Raw genomic sequence first — 24,910 nt, 5'->3', positions numbered from 1 at the left:
AGGTGGGCTCCCAAGGAAGGGAAAAATGGCAGGCCCACAGAACATTTTCAAATTCAGGGAAGGAAATATGACCTGGGCAGCAAGACCACATACCTAGGTAAAATTGACACAGATCACTCACTTTGTAAATCTATACTCTCAGAAGATGAAATGAGAATGTATATCTGAAAAAAAAATATCCATTAATAGATTTGGATTAAATTTATGTTAATTTTCTTCTGTTTTCTATAATAACACAACTGCTCACTATTTTCAGAAAAACTGTTATGAAAAATGTGTTGTGATGCTTAATCACAACAATGAGAAAAAATCATTCTATATAAGCACTCATATCAGAAATTTTTTTCTCTCTCCTCAAAAACTTTTTGGGGATTTAGAAAGCATCCAGTCAGAAAACAGAAGCAAAACTATGTTTCTCAAAACTGAATACCAAGCTGAGTATCACAGCACAAGCAGCTGCTACTTAAATCAAGTGGTGTCAAAACTCATGGGCTAAACCATGTTCACACAGAATCACAAATAATTCACAAATCACACACTAGTGCGTGGTCATGGACTGCTGACAAACAGGATAAAAGGTCAGGTTAATTTAAATCACTGGCCATGCTGGGACTGCAGGATTTGACACGTACACTAGAGTAAATTAAAGTTGTTGGGATCAATCCCAAATACTTAAAATATACTTAACTAAGTATCCTCGTTTGGCTTATATTTTTGTTGAAGAAGTTAATTTTGCAAACAGTAGCGTTCACAAAAGTATCATTTTCAGTTAGGTAGGTGGAGGGAAGCGAGGACCAAGACACAGGGACTCTATGAACAAAACTGGGACTCACTGTGCTAGTAACCGTGGCTTGGACCAGGTTCTGGTGGAGACTGAATTCAATACGGGAATGAAACTGAAACAAACATACAGAGATGAGTTGGATCAGGTCAGGTCAGAGGGGGCAAGGCAGAAAGAACCAGGACTTGAGGAAGAGAGAGCAAAATCTGCAAGCACAATAGCACATACTGATCCACAGCCCCAAGTCCTGCACTCCTCACACTCTGCTGTCAGCACATCTGGGTGGAAATTTGGGCTGTTTACACCCCCTGGTTCCCAGGACACACAGCCTCCACTGCCACCAGCAACCACCTGAATTCAAAAGGCAGGGATGTGTATGGCAGACCTACAAAGCCAGCCTACATGACGCACCGTTTCTCAGCATACCTTGAAAGGTATGCTGAGGAGATGTGGGGCATTCAGAACTTATGGACTGCCATTACGAGAGACTGCAGTGCACGTCTCCTCTGGCACCTCGCTGTTTATGTTGGTATGGCCCTTAACACAGTACCTGTGATACTTCCCAACTGCTGAAGGTTCAGTCCGTGAACCGAAGGTTCAGTCCCATGAACAGCAGAGGCCTGGCCTGCAGAAGTGGCCACTGCAAGAAACATTTCTGCCCTTTCTTGTCCCAGGTCCCATCACTCCCTGTGATGGCTGATGGACACATGTAGCCAAGCAATAAACAGGCGAGAAACCACACTATTTTTTTAAGGCGCATTGAATTTAACCCAGATCTGTTCCCCACTAAGCTTCCCTGCCTCGCCTCACAAATGGGAATGAGCAGAAAAGCCAGGCCATGAGAAGAAGGGAAGGACTGATGTATCAGCAGCAGCACCAGCTGGCATCAGCTTCTCGTGACTGTGAAACTACCACCTCTGCACACGATACCAAAACATTTAAATGGGTCTAACCCAGTGTTGCTGTGGCCCTGTTCCTCTCACAGCCCGTGCAATCCAGGCCCCTCTTCATGCTACCACAGTCTGTCCTCAGCACCCCTCAGTGAGCCCTTTCAAAGCAATAATCTGGTGGAAAAATAACCCAGAAAACGAGTACATTTTCATTTTGGTTTAATGCCCTGAGCAGGCTCACCCAGAAGTCAAACAAGTTCCAGGGCTGCCGTGAAGGAGGAGACAAGACCATGAGATGTGGTTTGGGTAGAAAGGAACTTGAAACAACAGCAACAGCTTCACCTACCTTACAGCCACAACCCCTGCACAGGGGATGAAGCCACCCTATGAGTAAAGCAGGTAACAGTGAACGAGACATCTGACTGTGAGAGGTTGCTCTACCTCTGGAAGGTGTGTAGGGAGAGTCTGGGGGCTGCAGGAGCAGATGGGATTCCTCACAGTTAAGGCAGCTGTGCCCTGAGGTGGAGGATGGAATCCTGTCCCTGCCTTTGCTGCATGATGTTGCTGTGGTGCTAGACAAGTCTCTTAAGCTAATTTTTTCCACAGCTACCCACTTCCCCTGTTCTGAGAACACTAATTACGTGTGCTTCATTTTCAGAGAGCCTGATCTGATCCCTGTGTCTGATACGCAGCAGCGCCCCATGTTCACTGCTGTAACTGAAGTAGGTGCGAGAAGCAGTCTGGAAAGCACAGTCTGAGGGGCCTTGAAACGGGTACCCCAAAATAAAGGATACCTTTGACTTTAACCTCACTGCACTTCTGTTCCTCACCTGCAAAACGGAAACAATGACAGCCTATGCTCCTCACAAAGAGGATGGTGCAAAAATACCACAACGGATGCCAGTGAAGCAGTTGTCCCCTGTTGTTGTGAAGCCTGTGAAGGGAACCTTGTGGAAAACTTCTGTCTTCAGAAGATTTCAGTAATGTGTGACAGACAGGATCTACTCGCTGAACAACAGAAGACATACTGCAAGCAGAAATTCAGCACGGTTCCTTCTGTGCACTGACATGTGACAAAGAATAGTGTGTGGTATCATTAGAGATTGCATCTTAATGCTTATGCAAACAGAGGCCAAATTAAGGTTGCAGAAGCAGCTTAATTCTCGTACTTCCTAACTCTGGAGGGCTTGGTATTGCTGTCTGTCTAACGCTCTTCTCAAGCCTGGTGCAAGCCCCTTGGGGGTGATCCACCCCAGGTCTGACAGGCAGCTGACGCCTGCCTACCCTGCAGCTGCTTCAGCATCCCTGAATCACCCAGGTAGGTGCTGTGGAGTCCGAAAGCCCACGGCAGGAGTTGCAGGAGCCCTCCTCCTCCTCCTCCTCCTCCTCCTCCTCCTCCTGCCGCATTTCCTTCTCGCCGGCAGTTCGAGGCTGAGCCACTAGATGGGGTGCGGTGTGCTCGGCTCCCCCCTCCCCGGTAGAGGCATTTCAATCATCTTTTGGCTTCGGGTTTTGCAGCCAACCAAAAAACAAAAGAGGTGAAACGCAGCACAAAAAAAGACATAGCCAGCTTCCTCCCAAGCAGTTAACTTCTGCTTGTTCCTCGTGTTCGGCGTGAAAGGGAAGAAATCAAATGGAGTACGCAAACCCCAGCAAATGCTCGGTGCATCAATCCTGGCAGATGCTGAGCCCTCCCCAGCTCCCGCTGCCTGCAATAGGCACGGCAGGTGCTCAGGCTTTGGCACGGTTATCAGTCATACCTGCTTTGCCTTGTCTTGTCTCAGCTCCCCGAACCCAGACTGCACGAGGATCAGTCAGCGATTTCTCTGGCAGTCCACACACATCTGCTTTTCTACTCCACGCGCCAGTCCCAGTGAAATATAGCAGGCACAGTTCCCTTCCTCACCAATACGCCGCCAAATCTCTCTCCCTCTCTCTCTTAATAATGATCTGGAAGCTGGGTAAACCGACGTGCTCGCTTTTGACAAAGAGCGTGCTTCCTCATTACAGGGGTAAGGAAGGGGAATGAGGAGGTGAGGAAACAAGTGATACAAAAAAATAACCTACGGAATGAAAGGAAAATAAAGAATTCTTTCTGAAATAGTCACTCCTTTCCAATGGAAACACAGTGCACAAAGGTGGCCAGATTACAGCTCTCTTCTCACCTCCCGAAAGAATGATTTTCTGGGGAAGGCATGCAGAAAAGCTGAAGAATGCCTATTCCATCAGGAATGTCTGAAGGCACTGCTGAATTACACCTCTCTTTCCCAACCGCTTACAAGAAGGAACTGTTCTCAAGGCATCACCCATCCCAGCAACACTACTTATTATTTAACCTGTATATAAAATAGAGCCAAGGTCTCCTTCCCAACACCCAGCTTCTCCTAGCCTCCCATGAAAATGCAGATACCCTAGATCCTCTACAATGCACCTTCTTACGACCCAGCCCAGCCCTGTAAGCTCCTGCAGAATCCTCTTCTCGCTCTTCTCCATGGCCAAGAGAAGAACAGTAAAAAGCCAGGATCATTTTGAAGTCAGTCTTTTCTTTTGCTTGTCTGGCACAGGTAAAGGAAGTCCTCCTCCTGCCCAGCAGAGGAAGACTATAGAGGGCAGCTGCTGCGGATGCTCCTGACATGGGGCAGGCAGCACTGACAGGGGGAAGCACACCCTCAAGTACTCTTTACCCCAGCAACGGGATAACTTGCATTTTGCAGCCTGTCACGGCTGGCACTTCACAGGCCTATATCCCTGCTACTGTCTCAAAAGCCACCTTGAAAGAGCCACACACAGAGGGGTAACACCCAAGTGGCAGTGCAGCACTTGATTAGGCAAGATTACATCTTGGCTGTGAACTGGGAGACAAGCATGGGTAGACAGATTTGGGCTGCCCAACAGTATGTCCTGTCACATACCCTGCAGGTGAAAACTCAACTCAACCTTCATTCCTGATGAATCTGCATTTTTCACAAAGAGAAACAGATGGAAAAAACATGGCAGAAAAAGAAACACAAAGGAAGTAAAATAAAAAAGTGCACTTGAGAAGTTCTTCTTTCAATTCATTGCAAAAACAGACAAAATGTGCAGTGCATCATTACCTGACATTAATGCAGACCGATCCTGTCTGAGAAGTTTGCAGTCTTCCTATAAATTAATAAAGACAGAATATAATCCCAAATGCAGTGCATTTGATCATATACATATTCATACGGGCACTGCTGATCCACACCTGGCTAAAATAAATGTGGTTTTACACAAATTAGGTTACCGTTGATACAGTTTTGATTCATACTACGAAGCAGGAACAGATGATGAACGCAATTGCTTTGGTTTAGCACTGTGCTTCTGAAAGTCACCACTTATCAGCTAGGCTGCAGAAATTGCTTCTAGTCTCTCACAATTAGAAAAAGCCACTAGCTTAACCTACCTTAAAGCACTGATTAGATTGTTTTAAAGAGCACATTTTACCTTACATTTGTAACCACCCAGGAACATGAGAACTAGCAGGCATGGTGGCTCAATTGGTGGGTGCTGCCTTGGAGAAAAGAAGATGAGCTGGATCTCTTGCAATCTCTTGACCATAACAAAATTACAAAAAATTTAAACTAAAAAAATTCCATAGATGACAAACAATATAACAACAACTACCTGCAAAATGAGCTGGTGAAATCAGCCTACCCCTTAGAACGGTCTACTTTATTTACACAGTAAAAAACCGCAAAAATTTTGCATTGACTGTAACTATGTCAAGAAGCAAGGTGGCATTTTTATTAGAGAAATAACTTTGCTAAAATTCTGTAGAGTCATTAAAGCTGAACTTTAGACACTGAGTCTGCAAAGACAGCTCCATATGATCAGCAATATGTAGGCTTTCGAATGCTAAGTCTGATTTATTTTGTTTCCTGACGTAAAGGAGTACCTTTTGCTGTTCTGCAGGATGTAGAGGATGTAACCTGAGTGATTACAAAAACCTGTTTGAGATACTTGCTGAGATCCATGTCACTGTTCACAAATACGTATTCTCCTATTGCAGTACCAGGGTACATAACATAGTTTTGATAAACATGAATACTAAGCATTTTTGCAAAAATCTTGTCTTCAAATTGCATTACAAATCTCATGGGCTTAGTTATTTGCTCCCTACTCTACAGCACAAGTGCTGATAACCCAAAACGTTTTCAAAAATTACAATCCAGACCACTAAATCCAAGACACTGCATATGTTTGATGCCCCTTCAATTTACTGTCTTCAATTTACTTTCAATTTGCTTTTAAATTTCAACCATAAGATCAAAACCTCCCATTTAAAAAATAATCAGTAGACTCACAAAGCTTTGTCTTAATATACTAAATGTGCAAGATCAGAGATAAAATTGTTGGCAACACTGCTAATGTAACTCTGCAGCAACTTCCCTGAAATAATCAGAATTAGGTACTCAGTTGGACTTTATTTCGACACGTGACAAAGGACAGTATTGTTACACTCTGAAGGGACAGTCCCAGGGTAGAACTGTGAGTACCAAAACTGTTACGGTATGGTATGGCGATACCTGAACTAACTTCATGCTACTGACTTAGCCCCAACTGGTGTACTTTCAGGTTCTCTTTTTGTTTTAAAGGTCCCAGTTGGTCTGGGGCCTGAGTTCAGCAGGTGCTGTATCCCCTGGTGGAAGGAAACAGCATGTTACAAATGCATATAGAAACAATCAACAAATGGGCAAATCAAATACTTCTTTCCAGATTCTTAGTATCTGTCTGACAATCACAAATAATTTTTTAGTAGAGCAGACATTAAACTCGTAATAGATTTCACCCCAGAATTCATGGAGTGGTATGAGTTTGATCCATACAGTTCACCTTTCTTACCCCTAATAGGTAGACTTGACTCTGCTTGCATTTTTTTCCTGTGACAATTGCATGACATTTTTGCATTAGCCTCTAGAGCCCACCCAGAACGAATTCCAGCTGCGGACTCAGTGGGCAGCTCTGGCCATCTGCAGTCCGTGTCCAACTATGCAACCCCTGTGAAACCACCTACTCCTCAACCCTGCCTGCACCCTCCACGGGGCTCCCTACACCCAGAATTGGTCCGCATTCATTAGTCTTCCAGTACTTTGGTGCTACCCCTACAGCCTTGCTTCTGCAAAGAGGAAGAGGCTTTCTGTCGCCGGCTGGGCACCCACAGGCAGCTCCAGCATCCCACTGCTACGTAACCCTTGCAGGACTCTGCAAAGCCTCTGAGCATCAGGGGAAAGACAGAGCTCTCAAGAACACTTCCTGCATACAGCAAAAAGGTAATAGTGACTTCAGAAGCAAAGGCAAATCACTGTGGTATCATACAGTTAAATGGCCAGCCCTGGAAGAATTTTTTTTGTGAAAATCAATAGGAGATAGATCAATAGAAGCTTTCTGTAGAAAAACATTTCCTCCAAAATCAGTGAGTTTAGCATTATTCAGACAAATTCTTCTATTACTTAAAGATGTATCTTCATTCCTGTTGAACACTAATGTTTTGTGCCATGTAAAGCCAGAGGACTTTTCTCTAAGAGATCATTTATTCTCTCTGAGAACAATGAATTATTTTCCAGTATTTAAAGTTTCAAATGAAAGCCTTCAAGTGACTGCAACTGCTTCAGGCGGGTACCAGCACTGTTTTACCTGGGGACAAACCCCTTTCCACAGCAGCAGCCCTGCCTCTCTGAGAGGAGGCCAGGCTGTTAAAATCAAGCAGCTGGAGTGAAGCCAAATCATGGTTTCAAGAAAAGGGATGCTATGTCAGGGCTTTATTGCTGTTGTAAATCTTTGCAGTTAAGAAAAATCAAACTTCTGAGTGCTGAAATGATAATTTCTTGGAGCTGCACTGGAGACAGCCCGAGAGCTGACAGGAGGACAGTGGCTCCAACCTTGCTGGGTGAAATGTGCCCCAGTGCAGAAAGCTCCTGAAACACCCTGCACGTTAACAGGACTTACAAGTTGGAAGCTTGAGCACTGTATAAACCCTTACATGGGACAATTCTGCCCTGGACATATCTTTCCTTCCTGGAGCTGAAGTTAATGGGAGCTAGTAAATGCCCAGCTGATTCCAGCAGTTGTCATTCTGTTGAATACAACAAAGTTTAAACAAACTTGTGCAGACATCAGTGGTAATGCAGGTGGGAGACAAGGACTGCACAGGGACTAGCCAGAAGGCTGGGATTTGGACACCACAAGTTATCCAGCACTGTGCTACTGGCTGCCGCAGTGCTTAAATAATTGTAGTTCTCTGGAGAAAGTATACAGATAAACTGGGTCCTATGTTAATGCACTGTCATATAGAGTTGTTTACAGGCAGTACTTAGTGAAGTACTTAAGCATGTATTTAAACACACTGCTGAACATCAGTGTGATTAATATTTTGCTGAATTAGAGATATGATATGAATACATTTTTCTGCTGTTGTAATTTTTCATTATATACACACTTACAAGCTGGTCATAAGGATTTTCTTTCAGTTTTACATCCAGTAAATGAGTTAATTTGGGAGTCAAATTCTGCCTTAGTTATGCCTGCACAATGCCTTTCACATGCATGAGGGCAGAAGACTGCTCCATGACCTTTAATTGGACTTCTTTTTTGTTAGTCTTTAATGACATGTCAAGGAAAAAAAATCTGGTTCTTTCTTTCTGATCTGGCAGCTCTTTGACATTCCTTTCATGTAATTTCAATCAGGAAAGTATCTTTTACATATGGTATATATGTTTGTGAAAGCTGTGCACATAGAGCAGCTGTAATTCTTGACCAGCAAGCAAGCAGCTGCTGGTGAGTATAGATCAGAGATGCACGTTCTGTTCTTCTGCCTGTAAAACTTGGGGGGGAGGGAGGAGAAGAGAAGAAACATGGCTTTTACATCACTTCTCATGGTAATTCTATTTAAATCTACTTTAATGATTTCTAATGACATAATTTGCCAAGCCTCCCCACCTAAAAGTGATGCAAAAGCATCTCTCATTATTTTCTTTCATGCTTAACCCAGGGAGGAGCATTTAACATCTCCTAGTTTCAAGTTTTAGAGTAAAACTTTTTTCTTTTTCCTTTTTTTTTTTTTAATAATCAGAAGTCAAAACATTGACCTACCTGTATACATTAAGGTGCTAGTTATTGCCATCACTGAAAACCTGTCACTTCACTTGCATTTGTCTAGTTTTTACTCACAAGGAAACAAGCTTGTTTTAATAGTTTTAGCTGCAGCCATCTCAGAGTTGAAGACTTTCCCCCCCCCTAAATTAAAGCTAAATCGTGTGCATTAAATACATCATCTACTTGTAACAAAATGGGACATTTTTAAATGATTCAGTCACAGATAATTTGGTACTGAAAATGGCAGGCTTACATCATTTCTGGGTGTTTGCTGAGCTCAGTGAGCATCTGGGTAGGCTTACCCAGCTCACGGAAAACAGATGTTCACACTGCAGAAAAAAACCCAATTCCCTTTTGTGGTCCCTCTTACCAGCTCCCAAGGATCCTGAGCGGGGGTCTCTCACGCTAAAGGTGCCGGGTTCGCTCCCACGCCTCAGCCCTGATGTGCAGTTCTGATGGATGCAGGTTAGTTCAGGGCACCACAGCTGGAAACCAGCCACCCCCTCTGTGCAAAACCACAGCCCAGCTAATCTCACACACTGCTCCCTGCAGGCACTGCGGACAAGACCACCCCGCTTTGGGCTTTTGCCACTCACCCCAGTCCACCAACACCACCTGATTAGGCTTTGCATGCTCAAACACTCTTGTGACAAGACTTACTGCATTCAACACCCTGCCCTGGTGCCCTGTTATAAAGACACCACCTGGGGAGACTGTGAGAGCACCTCCCACCCCTTCATGGACATTAGTTTAAGGTAACTCAGAAGAGCAGCAAGAATCTTAGGGCAGCACTGGAGGAGACGGAGGTGGAGGACTGGAGGCATCCCGCATCACACGCAGAGGGTGGGTGTGAGCCCCCCGGTAGCAGAGCTGCGAGCTGAGCTGAGAGCCTCAGGTCCCAAGCCACGGCTCCCAAGAAGGCAGCACAGTGATTCTCCAGGACAGCTCTGCAGGAGCCCGAAGCCACCCCTTTTTCTTACCCCTGGGGGTGATCTATTCACAAGCAGAGGGGGCAGTCATGGGGCAAGGTAGAGTAGCTCTTACCACAGCTGCCTCTCTTGCTCCTGCCCAGTGAATACCAGAAGACATCACTTGTCTAGATTGACAGGAAGGCGTATGTTAAAGCAATTATTTAATTTGCCCTGAAAGATTGAGGCCAGGCCAGGATTTGTTCCTTTCCTAGTGCTCAGTCTGATCTTAAGCAATGGGATTTCCACCATTTCCCATGGGAGATTATTCCACAACCTAATACATCTCAATGTCAGGAAGTTTTTTCCTGATATTCAGCCATAATTCATATCCATGAATTATGAGCTACTATCGACATCACACCCATCGAGGCATTCCTAGAGCCTGCTTCATTTAAAATTATATGCTCTAGTTATGCAGGGTTTCTGTGTACTAGGGCAAAATGCTTTTTCTGCAGGTTAATTCATTACTATTCAATTTGTTAACACTTTTTTTCTCGGTGTGAACAGTCATTCTGCAGTTGCATACCCTACAGTAGCACAATCTCCATTTGGGAGTAGAATCACAATATATAAATATGACAAAACAACATACCTAAGACCATCCCCGTAAAGACGTATTAGTCTGCTTCTGCAGATACTTCAGCATTCAGTTAAATGAAAGCAGTATCTCATACAACACCTGCTATGAGACAGAAAGCTTAGAAAAACTCCGTAATAAATTTTATTTCTGTCTTAAGCAGAAGAAAGGTATGGGAGCAGGGAAGCCAGTAGGGAAGGGGGAAGGGATGAGGAAGGGAAGGGAGAAAGGACCTTAATCAAGCTGTGAGAAAATAGAGGAAAATTGACAAGAGAAAGACTTCCTACAAACAATGAGCCACTACAATGCAGTAAGGACATACAACAAGCTGAGGATGCAAAATGTGCATCTCTTGCCATTAATAGCACTTACAAAACCCGAGAAATCTAAGGCAGGCTTCTGAAATCTGTATTGCAAATAATTGTGTACAAAACACTTCTTGGAAGGAAACTGCCTTTTGTTTAAGAACATTTGAGAGAAGAAAATTTATAAACCACGTATCAGCTTCTCAGAAAAGTCTGTGGATTTATATGAGATTTTTTATGATTGCATTTTGCCCAGCTAGCAGTGCTTTGCCATCCTGTTTGCAACCCATTTGTACATAAATAACATGTCACATTAGATACTGAAAAAAGGGAATGCTTTCTAAAGTAAGCAACTAAAAACACACCAGAGTTCATTTTCATCTCCATACATGCCTAGCTCCCATTAATGCTACATAAATCCTAGAGCAACTAGATAAGAATAAACACATAAATTTTACCTGAAATCATCTAAGAAGCAGACAGCCACATTTGCAGGAAGCCCTACATTCACACACCACCACGTAACAGTGTGTGAAAGTTACTCCAGATGGCAGACTTTTTAGAGACAGTGGCCAAACAGTATTAAGGGACCTACACAAACAGATCTGGTGAGAACAATTTTGGCAGTATTCCCTTTCACTAGAAATTATGTGAATTTCTATTATGTGAATATTCTAATATGTGAAAATACTGAAATCTATACCTAGGCAGGTGGGACACTTGGTTTGGACAGAAGAGAGAACACCACAGCTCCCAGTTCCAACTGGACCAGGATATGTGTATTTGTAGCAGACACATGACGCCCATAGGCTGAGATGACTCAAAATGTTGCAGATCCTCTACGGCTGCATTAGGCCCAAGTGTTGCTCACCTGGGTTTGCTGGTGAAGTCATAGCAACTTAAAATTTGTACCTATGCAGTTTCTGGTTTGCAGTTAGCCTTGCAAAGCTGGACAAAACTTTCTTTGACGAAGCTGTGAAATACCCATTGCGACATACATGAGAGGTTCATAAATTAAAAGACTGTACTCTGACTTAAGCAAAGCAGGGACTCAAACCTCAGTTCCTGCCTCTTCCCCAAACCAAAGAGATGTTGAAATGAGAAGGGACATTCTGATACAACTCTGGTTTTGTAAAAACATTTAAAGGAATTTGTTTTCATTTTTCCTTGGAACAAAGCAGTACAAGTTGCTGCAAAATGGAAGTCATCCTCAAGCCATCTGTAAAGACACATAACTCAAGTTGAAAGATGAGGAAGAAGAAGATATGTTCTGTGATCCAGGAGGAAGATTTTGAGTCAAAGGTTCTGATGTAATTGCAAGGATATAGCAGGGAGTTATATCTCCACAAACCAGAAGCTTTCTCTGTAAGATGTCTCTGCAGAAGCCTGACATCAGCATCTGCTGTGGAAATGCCACAGATCATCTGATAACTCATCTGTCTTACACCTGCTGCCTTCTTACTTGCAGCCACTCATGGCTCAGCTCTGTACTGTCTAAGGATGTCTTGGAATGCGGTTCTGTCCTGTCCCATTGCCCCTCTCAGGTTCTCAACCCTAAACACTCCTGTCTAAGCATAGCCAGGGAACAGGACATTGGCGTAACATTTCTGGACTACCTGAAAGTAACTGTTTGCCAGTGAAGTTTCTGAGCGTAAGGGTGAGAAGATTCAGGCATCTTTGTATATGCAGAAGAAAATTAACATCCTGGTTTCCAGAGAGGTGCATGTTCACAAAGGGCACAAAGTAGCCAAGAGAAGACGAAAGACTGTTGAGGGCTTCAGCACAAACAGACTGAATGCAGAGATAAGAATATTTCAAAGACACAGCACAGCAAGATATAAAGTGACTAGGAATACAGGAAGAGAAAGCTATCCAGAATCTGCAAGACACCACACTCGCAAATAAGGCAAAGAGTACAGAGGTTATCACAAAAGATGCACAGAGTCAAGTAACACCCGTGTAAAATCAGAAGCTAACAACACTGTAATCAAAAAAAAAATGCACAGAAAGAGGGCTGGCATTTCTTGAAAGTTACCTCAAATGGGAGTGCAGAAGAAAATGATATTTAACGCACAAATAGAGCATTCATTGTGAGAACATGCTACGTTTTTAACTCATTCTGAGAGCTCTGTCTTGCTCTTAGATATGGAGGTATGCACCATTAATGGCACTTGCATGGTTGAATTCCCATGCATCATCCTCAGAATGTGAGTTGAGGCTAACCTCTAGTATGTCACACATAAAAAAAATACTCTTCACTATATTTCTGTTTCTCACTTCTATATTCTCACTTCCCTGTATGTGTAAAACATGTGGCTTATTGGCAGTGTGCCTGACCACCTTGAATTAATCTCCTAAATCTTAAAGTTGGATAGTCGTACCAGTCAGCTTTTCTGTGTATGAATCTGTCTTCTTCTGTGACCATATTTTCCTAGTTTTGACACTTTTAAAAGGGCCTAAATGTAAGGATGGAAAATACAGATGGAATTTATATTTAAAATTAGCTTTTAGTGCAATCAGTGTGTTTGTTTAAGAAGAAGAATACATATAATCACATGCATGCATGTACATGTACTTGAACTTCTACATACATATACCACATTTATTAAATCTGTCTAGTAGGTAATATAAAGACTTCTGCCTTAGCAATATGCTAATGCTTGCTCAGGTTTTCAATGCAGTGCTGAAAACATCCTCAACACAGCACTGAAGCAGAAGCTGCAGCATCCCTGACTGCTGGACAAATGGAGTAAGAGAGATGAAATCTATCAGGGCTGCCAAGAAGTGTTCATCAAGACACAGTTTTGACTAACATAAGTGTGCACTATTCTCACAAGTGCCAAAATAAGGGGGGGAAGAAATTATAACTGGCATATGTCAAGAGAAGCTGTCCATCTGTCTCAAATCACTTCTATTCAGTTACCAATTGACTGGGGGTAAACTGAAGGAGGAAACCTTTGTTCCTAACACACTATCATTCTTCTAAAAAGTAAAAGCTCTACAGTGGATGAATGTATTTACTTAGAAGATGTAATATTTCCAAAGGCACAATATGTGCTAGCCATCTAGAGGTACTTAAGATGACACTCAAGCCTTCAGAAACTTCTCCCAAGAACCTCTGATGTAAGCATGTAAATCATACTGTTTGTCTTGTAAGTGACCAGCTTGGAAAAGAGAAAACTGGATAAAGCACTCCAACACAGGAAGCTCTTAGTGACTCCAAAGCTATCTCAGAAAAACAGAGGAACAGGAGATTTGTCATTAATTTGCCCAAGTATCATGCTGTGTAGGAAAGTCTGATACAATGGAGCACCAAAGAATGGCTAAAGAAAACAGAGAAAAAAGAAATACAACCTACACCAGCAGAAACGATGTGGGCTAGCGAGTGGACTGACCCAGGTTCTCTGATGCTGACTTGTGACACGAAGCAAACCATTGTACCTTCCTTTTACTTGAGCTCTCTGTGGATAAAATGCATAAATAATGATGATGAAATGGTTTCTAGAACCACCAGTATGCCCAAGTGCTGGCTGACATTCAAAATGTTCTTACCGAAGATGGAGGACTGCTGTACAGGAGGCTGTACTGCCACAGAACATATTCAAGGAAAATTTAAAAAGTCAGAATGACAGAAATGAAAATATGTTGCATTCAGACCAGACTACTTGCAGTGGAGACTGCCTCATGGAAAAATGAAAGCACAGCCAACCTCGGGAAGGAAGGAGAAGGCAGACTGCCTTTAACAGAGCACTGAGGATGAAAAGGTTACTGGCTGCTTGTTATGATCAGTGAGTCAGAGGAAGACAAATAAATGACAACTCCTTGATATTGTGTGATTGCTGCTGGCATGAAGGAGACGGATGGAGAAGGAAATCGAAGTGCTTGATTCATTGTTTGTCCTTAGACATTGAACAAACACAACAGACTTAAATACACCCAGCAAAGGGCAGGAGGGTCAAGATAACAAAAATAAGACTAAGGAATAACTAGGAAAAGAGGTAACCAGAAATGAGGTGCTGGTCATACTGACTAAATTCTCCAGTCTAGTGACCTTCTGGACATTTCCCTGTCCTTCCTATCCAAATATATCATCCATGTCATACTTCTCATTGGACAATGACATTGGCCTTGGCTTAAAACCCAAATGTAGTGCAATCCCTAGGTATAAATGCATTATTGCCCATACATGTGTTTGCCACTATTTTGGTGCTCACTGGTTTACCCAGATGATACGGTTAACTAGGGAGGTAAAGGAAGGTTACAATTAGCATCTTATTGAAAAACAAAGTACTGATATGAAAGAAAGACCTGCTGCAGCTGCAGCTTCACATGGATGGGAAGTGCCATGTAAAAGTTCAGTAACGTTTCCAATATTTTACCCTTTTGTGCTGTAAAGAAAAAGGAATTTTAGGTTGAAAGAACAATTTGCTGTATACCTAGAAATCTGTAAGACACAGTTTCTCTCCTACTCATCGCTTCTAATCAGACAGATGGATACATTGCTATGGAAAAAATAAAACTAAAACAATGACTGCATCATTTTTATTTATTTCTTGCATTCTCTGTTCACGTAGCAAGAAATTTAATTCCAGTTGGATCAGTCTGTTGTGATATTTTTTTCTTTCATTTAATATATTTTTTAAATGCTTTGAGGCATTATGACAGAAGAGCATGTATTTTTTGCCCTGGTTTATACCCATCATCCTTACCATTACAACAAGACAAAAGCATTAAAGTAAAATTAATCATGTCAAAAGATTTTAGCAAAAAACAAGGGAGACCATGCATAAAGCATCGCTTTGTCTAGTGTGAAGTCACGCTCTGATTAAAAACATATAATGAAAGTGAAAGTAATACATCATTGCCTTAGCAGTAGGGTTTTTGGGAGAGCTGTGCAATTCTGAACACAAAAAATCTTTATAGGCTCTGGATTTTGAAACTTGCAATTATTACACAATAATTCTAACAAACAAAACATTGTTTCACTTCCTTAAAGTTTAATTAATCTTAAACATTGCAGTTAAACAAACAGCTAAAGGAGTTCTAAGATTAAACGAGGACTCCTGGCAGGACCGAAGCTGGTAATTAAAACCCAAGCAGCAGTGGCTGGTTCTGAGCAGTGAGGCATGAGGTGGTGACACAGAGAACCCCCCCACTGCCCCACATTCAGTACACAGTTATGAAGACTGCGAAATATTATAGAATAATGAAACCCCATTAATAGAACAGAACTTTTGCTGTTACCAAGGACTGTCAAACACCCATCAGCCATTCAGTTTGTGCCACTGGGCAGTAGTAGCCTGTTCCTGCTATGTGACATAGGTATTATCCAGTTAAAAAATGAACTGGTGTTTGTGCATGTGTAGGCAAGCCTGAAAAGAAACCACACAGTGAAGATACGTTCACTGTACTTTGCCATACAGTCTCTAAAAGCCTCTACTTTGCTCAGGCATGACTGTGCAATAAGGAGTGTTTCAAATTAAACAGCAATGTGCATGTTATGGATCTCAGATTAGGACTGTACCCACATTAAGTAAAATTAGGTGGCAGAAAATGTTTGCAAAATGCCACTTACTTTCTCCTTTTTTTTTTCTTTATTCTGACTCTATCCTTTGTTGCCAACATAAAAAAAAAAAGAAAAAGAAAAAAAAAGAACTCTCTAAGAAATACCAGACAGGAAAAATACACAGTAATACTAGACTGTGAAAAATCTACTGATCCCTCGAGCCATAGCATTCTTGCCTATAGATGATGACATTAAAAAATTGGAAATGGGTGCATGCTTCCCCTCCTCTTCTGGGTCTATGAACAAGGCAAGTTGTTTTCCTGATACCTTTAGAATTACTCCCATTAGTACTGATGCATTTGGTGCTTTGGCTAGCCAGGCAGAGAGAGGTGGGCAGTATCTCCTGCCAATAGATCTACTCTTGTCGTGGGAACAAAATGAGATTGCTACTCTGCTGAGTTGTCATACTCGATAGCTTGTGCTGTTCCACCTGCAACTGTCTTCATAGCTCCAACTGCAGCGCCATGGCTTACGCAGAGTCAGTAGTTTCTGATGGTTGATCTTCTCCTGTTCCTTATGCATCACACAAGGCAGGACACAGACCCCTAAGCAACTGAACGGTTTGCAACAGCCTTTCCGCGCCGAGAAGGAAAAAGGCAACAGGCAAGCAGCTCCCTCTCAAATGGGTTTGCAGGCCCTGCTGAGTAACTTCTGGGGTTTCTCTCAGCAGAGGGTGACGAAAGGAAATTCAGACTTCTCTCATCTATCTCATCCTCAGTGACCCTGCCACTGCACCCAGGGCTAAGTGTTTGCAAGCTTCTTTCCCACCTTCCCTACCCTCCAAACGCCACTGGAACAGACAGCAGAAAACCAGTAATGTAGGTGGGTTTGGAAGAAGGAAAGGGGAATTTCTGTGCACATTTACATTGGATCAGTAAGCCTCTAAGGGCAAAACCTGACTTTTTGTCGGTGCGTAGGGGAGCCTACTGGAGGACAGAAAGTTAAAGAAAAGACTTTGTAAACTTTTGCTAGTACAAGAGGAAATCAAATACACCTAAGGTGATAATAAGATAGAGCAGCCTAAAATAACCAGGCTTCAAGGACTAAGATTCTTCCCATCACAGAATCTTATGAGCAGGACGTGGCTTTTGCTCTGCTCCTGTTCATTAGGGAGCAAACTCCTCGTTTGCACTGACGAGTTGGGGGTGAACTGCAACCTCAGGACTGACAGCACTGCCTAAACAAGTGAAAAAGAAACAGAAAAAAAATATCTTCCTCCTTCACTGCTAACTGTACGTCTCTGATAAGAATAAACAGACCAATTATTTTCCAAAACTTTGGACTGGGAGAAAGGTAAAAGGGTAAAGAAAGGAAATAAATTTACTTCTTCCTGAATTGCAAAAACTACGTGAAAAATAAAGATATTCCCCACACCACAAATGTCATACTGTGTTGATACAACACTAGGACTGCACTGGAAGATCTCATTATTCTGAAAAACATGAAGCATAGTATGTTCCCTAGTACAGATGCTGTAGATTTTTCTAACATACAGTTCATATGGCCTTTTGTAATTGCCATTCTTATACAATACCCTCAACTATCATCATGTTATAAGGTGATTAGTTTGTTGTCTTCCCTAAAACTGCTCAGTCACAGTTCTTCAAGTCCCTGCACTCCTGTGCTGTGGAGTCCTTCAACGTTTTATGGAAAGGACAGGACAAAAGTTCTACTCCAACTTGTCTCCACTTCCCATTCTCTCCTATACTGAGTTGGAAAATAAAGCAGGGGATACTTGAAACTCTTTTTTCAATTTTTTTTTAAAATAATTATTGCTACTATTTAGTGAGTAGTAATAATATTTTCTAAGAAATCACGCTGCTAACATTTAGTCTTTTTCAGTCTGAAAAGACAAGCATTCTTCTCTGTGTTCCTTGAACAGCAGTCCAGGCCAAGAGGGCATCCTTTTTTAGAAGGTTTTGTAAGAACAGGATTACTCATGTCACGAGGGGGCTGTATATTTGACAGCCGTTCTCAGCCACACTGAGAAAGATCCTGGGACCTTCAGGACTTTCAGTTCTGAGCACCAAGTACTTGAACATGAACTAGCTAGGACTGTAACAGATGCATTATCCTTTAATCACAGCACAGAAGGTTACATGCATTAGCCAGAATGGAAAGAGAATTTTTGTTTACTCTTTGTTAGGGGTAACACAAAAAAGGCTACAATCTTTTGGTAATATTACATAAAATGATTCAGAAACATCTCTCAACACCACCATAGATGGTGGTGTTACTCAAATACTAGCAATGGACTTCTAACCAGAGTAACATTTAGGTATCGTGCCCCTTGATCCAGTTTCTTCCAGTCTTGAAGACAGAATCACAATGTAAGTAACTAAAAACTGAGTAAATGTCATTCTTAAAAATCTGACACATCTACAGATCACTGAGATTCAGAGTAAAGGCTTTTACTTTAACTCAGCGGAGAGTTCAGATCTTGAAGCAGGAAAACCATTTCTCCTGCCCCTCCTGGTGAGCCACTGGATTAGAGGCAACAAATTAAAAAAAACTTAACACTTCTGCCTTACGTAACATGTTTGATTTTTCACTGACTTACCATCTTCAGAATTTTCTTAGAAGTAGCATACAGAGGTGAGCATTAGATCTCATTATTCTGAAAACTGTGAAAAACGTGTATGTTCCCTAGTACAGATGCTGTAGATTTTTCTAACGTACAGTTCATATGGCCTTTTGTAATTGCCATTCTTATACAATACCCTCAAATATTAGTCCAGGGTATCTATACCTAAGCAGTCTTTACATTGCAGCACTTTGAGAAAAGCTCCTAAATTTTCCATGGGAGAAAGCAATTTGCAAAGGCATCATTTCAAGTCCTGCATCACAGCAGCCTTTTTAATTCTTTTTAATCCCAACCTGTGCATATAATATTAATGTGGATGTATCCCATTAAAGGACTTTGGATAAGGGATGAATAACAAAATTCTGTAAAATGTATTTCACTAGGGAAAAAAAGCAGGTCTATTAGGAAAACCAGGTTTTACCAGTTGTCCAGTTCTAGAAGTATGGCTTTGATTTATGGATCAAAATTGCTCATTTATTATTTTATCTATACTGCTTTGGGCAATTTTGACAGTTAAAATTTAGTTTTATTGACCAATGCAGCCAGTTTAGCCACAAGGGGACTAATGCACACACAGCCTGCTGCACTCAAGAAGCTATGATTTGATTCCATGACCAAGTCAGACTTGGAATCGCAACCAACATAACAATAAGTTCCAAATCTCGATGCTCGAGGCATAATACTTACTCTAAAACACAATCAACCTTTAAAAGAAGGTGGGAAAGAATTTTGTGATAGGAGCCTCCATGCACTGTTTATTGTAGCTGGTATATTCCACCAATGCTTCTGTCAGCAATGGATGCAGAGCAGTACAGAGGAAACCTTTCTTTAATGATTGTGGACAACAGATAAAGCTGGAAGAAGGAAATGAAAATGCAAAAGAGTATCAAAGGTGTGCTCTAGTACTATGGCTTACCAGGGATCTGACTCTGAGAAAACTGTCTCGAACAGTGCCTTTTTTATTTTCCTACAGCAGATTTTATTCATATGTACATCAATATTCATGTATTCATGTTGCAGTATGAAAGACTTACAAGTTTACTTAAAAAACTTACTGGAATGATTTTAAGCCAATGTTAATTTAGGCCTAACCTATTATAAAATTAGCATCTTCTGCAATCTCAATTTATTGCTCCATTGTGAAGCCCCTTGTGATACATAAACAAATCTCTGAAGAGAAACAAATCAATAAAGTGTCTAATTTGATTAACCATGTTTTTAAATTCATCAAGACAACTGTACAAAAATAAACCACTTACTTGTCAGTATTTTCCACGTCTTCTTTTCATCATCATAATACTGAACCAAATTGCTGGGTAGCCGGTCAGGTCCGGGAGGCAATCCTCCAACCAATAACAGCATTTTCTTATTGGAACGAATTCTTCACCCAAAACAAGAGGAAAGATGAACAACCACATTACTGAGGAGTATTTTTAGTGGCAACAAAATCATAACCATCAAAAGAATGTTCACTGCTTGCAGTTTTCTATTTCATTTTTTGTTTCTTTTCCCAATCATGTCTCAACAATTTTTTGAACCAAGCAGAAAAAATGATCAGAAAAGCTGCATATCTCTCTACTCATGGAATAATAAGCTTCCTTTATGCAATTTGTTAGAGGTTCATTCTAGAACGACCTTTTTCTTATATTATCCCTTTAAATCATCACTCTTTACAGCTGAATACACATGAAATGCTCTGGAGTTGTACTAAGGTTAAGCATTAAAGTTGCATGTCAAAAATCGTATTAGTCAAAATCATTATTATAAGCCATTCTACACTCAAAGAACCTTGAAAAAATTAAGGTTATGCAGAGAGTTTGTGAGCCAACTCTTTAATCACACACTGAACTTCAGATATATAGTTTAGTACAATTAGCAGCACTGGGCTAATGGTTATGGGTTAAATGCTACTTACAAGCACTTTTGTTTGTTTAATTTAGTCCAGACTCTTGCTTTCACTCTCCCCCCTGGCTTCCCCCTTTCTCTTTGCTCTCCCCCTGTGCACCACTGGCTATAGCAACACCAATTGGTAAAAATGAGACTGTGATGTTGTTGTGAGCCTCCCCAGAGTGGAGCCCTGCCAATGCTTGCCACTGATCCAGCGGCATGAACCTGCTCAACTGTGCAAAGTCACTCTAATTCCCTCCCTCTGTTTTTCTACCTTCTCCCCCAGGGGGCAACCACTGAAAGGAGTGACTACCCACCCATCAAGAGCTGGCAATTCGCTGCTATTAACCGTGACCGTGATTCCCAATCTGCCTGGCAGTTCTTAAGAACAGGACTGCAATGTCTCATATGCAGTAAAAGCGGTTATCTGCACCCTGGCCTCCAACGCTCCACCTGATGAATGTACGATTTCTTCCCAACATTAAGGGATTTAGCACAATTTTAAGTGAAAAGGGGAGGGGAGGCCCAGACCCCCAGATGAGCCCTGATGCTTTAATAGTCACTTCACATATAATTGAACTTTCATCAGTTGTACGAAGCTTGGGTGTGATAACACTGAAATAAAGGTCTACACTCAAAATGTTCCTGTCAAGTAGGAATGTGAGGTAGCCCGGAAAACATGCATCGATACGAATGAATGTGCAGGGCCACCGTGCATTCGGTGGAAAGCACCCCTGCCAAACCCCAACATCTTTCCAAGCACAACATCACTGTAGCACTCTGCAGCAAACACTCCCGGCTAGGAAAGGTACAGCATGCCATGAATGAAAAGCCACCACCACAACTGCAGACACTGGGCTCAGACCACCACCCAGGAGCTCCAGCCTCAGCAGTGCACTCTGGCAGCAGGTGCTTTGCTGCTGAGGCATGCCAGTGGCTCAGCTCCAACTGCAACCTAGAATGAGCGTTGGGGACCCACCAATTTGTATCAGGATTGCATCCTCTTTTGAGAAGACTGGGCAAAATGAACTAGATTGTGATGTAGACACACACTACCCAAAAGAAACCTCCTTCAGGAAGGGAGCATGCAGCTGAAGCCTTGATCCACATGACGCGTAGGAATGAAACCTTTCAAATGGCTATCCAAAAGACAGCTACAGACTGCAGATACATCTATCACAAGGATGGCCAGGGAATTATCTGGCAGATGGCCTTGTTTGTTTTTAAATAGATTTAGGGCTCAGGGAAGGTCCTGAATTGGCAGTGGAAGAGAGAAAACCCTCACTGCAAGGGCAGGAGCTACGCTGCAGGGGCAGTGACACTGTCCCACACTGTCCTGCTCCCCTGCTTCGCTCCTGACTTGGTGAGAGCCCCTGCAGTCCTTCAGTGTTTCTGACAATCCAGGCTTTGACCTCTGCACTGAATCTGCCATGTAACATCAAATGATGACTGCTACCTGCCCGTGACACTGTATCTGTGTAGGATTGTCAGGAACTGTCTCATGATCACTGTCAGCACAGACTCCACTAAGTGAGACCAAGCTCTGGAGAAAGCTTTCATAAGCATTGCCAGCGTCTTGAAACGTTCAATCTCCCCAGTAAAGTTTTTAATGGGAGAACATTTCATAAAAACTATGCAACACAGGAGCATGATAAACTGTTTTTGGTATGAGTTAGGGATGACTGCACACGTAACAAGTGGCAGAGCAAACCAGAGCCATAAGTCAGTTATGCATGGTCATCCCTAACGATAGAGAATAAATTGTTTATTCCAACCCTCTTGTGTTGTATGTTATATCACAATCAACTCCCTGTGTATTGTAAAATTCAAAATGCCCTTGCAAGGTTTACTTGATGAAGGAGTTTATTTTGATTTTCATCTTTCATCTGTAAAACTCCCTTCTAACTCCAAAACACTGTGAAAAACCAATGAATGGCCAAGGCTCAATAGTTAAGGTGAAGAATGAAATGTCAGATACAACTCTGAGTTTCCAGACTTTGGCAGCTGCAACTATCCTTAACATTACTTTTTCAGCTAAACAATCTGAGAAGCTACTGTTTCTTAGGAAGGCACTGCACTGCTATATGGGAATGTTTAAAAAGTATTTTGTATTTTTACATGTTTGAAATCAGATGTAGCATGAACAGAAGCCCTTAATGAAAATTTAATGAGAACTTTGTAGCCAGCACAGTCTTTACCAAAAGCACAAGGAACTCTCGCAGGGGAAACGGAAAGATGAGCTCTTTTACTCAAAGTCTCTAATTCATCTGTATTGAGAGCTCTTCCAGTGAACCAAGCAAAGATAATACAGTGACTAAAGATATGCATGTGTGCTGGCTTTGGCTGGCGTAGAGTTAATTTTCTTCACAGTAGCTAGTATGGAGCTATGTTTTGGATTTGTGCTGGCAACATCTACTTACAGGGATGTTGCAGTTACTGCCCCGCAGCGCTGGCACAGTGCCAGGGCATGTGCTGCCTCTCACCAGCCTGGGGGGTCACCAGGAGCTGGGAGGGGACGCAGCCGGGACAGCTGACCCCAACTGGCCAGAGGGATGTCCCAGACCATACGGCGCCATGTTCAGCATCTAAAGCTGTGGGAAGAAGGAAACAGGCGGATGTTCAGAGGGATGGTGTTTGCCTTCCCAAGTAACCACTACAGGAGCCCAGCTTTCCTGGAGGTGGCTGAGCACCCACCTGCCCATGGGAAGTGGTAAATCAATGCCTTGTTTTGCTTTGCTTGACTGTGTGGCTTTTGCTTTACTTATTAAACTGTCTTTAACTCATGAGTTTTCTCACTTTTACTTTTCTGATCCTCTCCCCCATCCCACCAAGGGGGAGTGAGTGAGTGGCTGTGTGGGGCTGAGCTGCTGGCTGGGGTTAAACCACAACAGCACATTTTAAACTGATGTGTTTTCTGGGAGTTAATTCTGTTTTTTAAGTTTTGGTGTGAAAGCTACACTTCAGGTTTTGAAAAAAATTTCTTTATTACATATTATTTTTGTTTCGTATTGCACTGAGCAGTGCTGTCAAAACCTTACAATACATTCTAAAATATGAAAGACATGGAAATGATCGCTGCTTATATGTAGAAAACTTTTCCAAACATTAATAAAATTAATTCAGTGAAATACTATGATGAAGGCAGGATTTAAAAATGTGTGTAATATATTAGCAAAATAAAGTTTCTCCTTTTCTTGCATTATTACTTTTGCTATTTGCATAACTCAAGATTGCCATGTGAAATGTTTTGCATTATACCTGAAACAGTCTCTTTTCATTGTCCTTATTTCACAGTGTAACACAGTTACATACTGTGGGGTTCATGGAGTCCTAGCAAGGCTATTATGATCACCTTGTGTTCAATTAACAGTAGTGGGTCCTGGTCAGGAAAGGCTAAAATAATGTTAACCATGACCAGGCAGGCTGATGTCATGGCAAAAAGCTGAGATAAACTTACCCATATCTTACCCCAAAAGCACTTCTTATACCAAGAGTTCACAGCTCTAGTTCTCACTGATGGACATACATGTGTTGTTATTCTGCACACACTTCGCAGTTTCTGTTCTGCAAAGATTTTGAAAAACTTAATTCACCTTAATTAAGTTCATGGGTACCCCATGTGGTGTGAAATTTATTTTGTCTACTTACAAGACTGGAAACCAAAGTCTATTTTAAAGTCAACATTTTCAAACTTGTATCATTTCCTTCAGGCACACAAACCCAGGAATTTGAGAGCTCTTCTAAGTGGCTTCAGATTTTCAGAGATGTTTAATGCCCATCAACATACCTAAATCCTACTCACTTCATAGGCAGCAGCAGATGTACATCAACTCTAAAACTCAGGTCACTAATCCATAGTCTAAACTAACCATGAATACACAGGGCAAAATGCTGAGCCCAAGAGTTTATCAACTCACAAGTAATCAGTAGAAAAGACAGTAACAGACCTCAATACTCCTGAAAATGACCCCCAACTTTGCTCTTTTGCAACCTTGATAGCCTCATGTTAATGCAAAACACACAAATGAGAAATATTCTTCTTGTACATTGTTCTTCTTTACTAGCATATCCACCAATCTTGCATTGATGGATTTTCCTTATCTGGGCAGTTAGTAGAAGTTCATTCTACCAAGGCTGGCAAGCAAGAAAACAAGTCCCAACAACAACAGGTTTGCTCCACACTCTTTCCATTTTTTAAACAATGCAATAAGGCTCCCCTTCTGCATTAGCAAATGC

The 24,910-nt window shown here is 42.0% G+C and overlaps 1 protein-coding gene across 1 annotated transcript in view; it reads right to left on the bottom strand.

The window, feature by feature from the left end:
- The window catches only part of KLHL14 (kelch like family member 14), a 63,614-nt gene that overhangs the window by 26,197 nt on the left and 12,507 nt on the right, over positions 1-24,910 (bottom strand). Inside the window, 1 exon segment of the mRNA XM_055705845.1 lies at positions 20,047-20,168. Within this exon segment, the coding sequence (XP_055561820.1) occupies positions 20,047-20,168 (122 nt within the window).

The sequence above is a fragment of the Falco cherrug genome, chromosome 3 (assembly GCF_023634085.1).
Source record: "Falco cherrug isolate bFalChe1 chromosome 3, bFalChe1.pri, whole genome shotgun sequence".
Taxonomy (NCBI): Eukaryota; Metazoa; Chordata; class Aves; order Falconiformes; family Falconidae; genus Falco; species Falco cherrug.
This window is presented reverse-complemented; position numbering and strand designations above follow the sequence as displayed.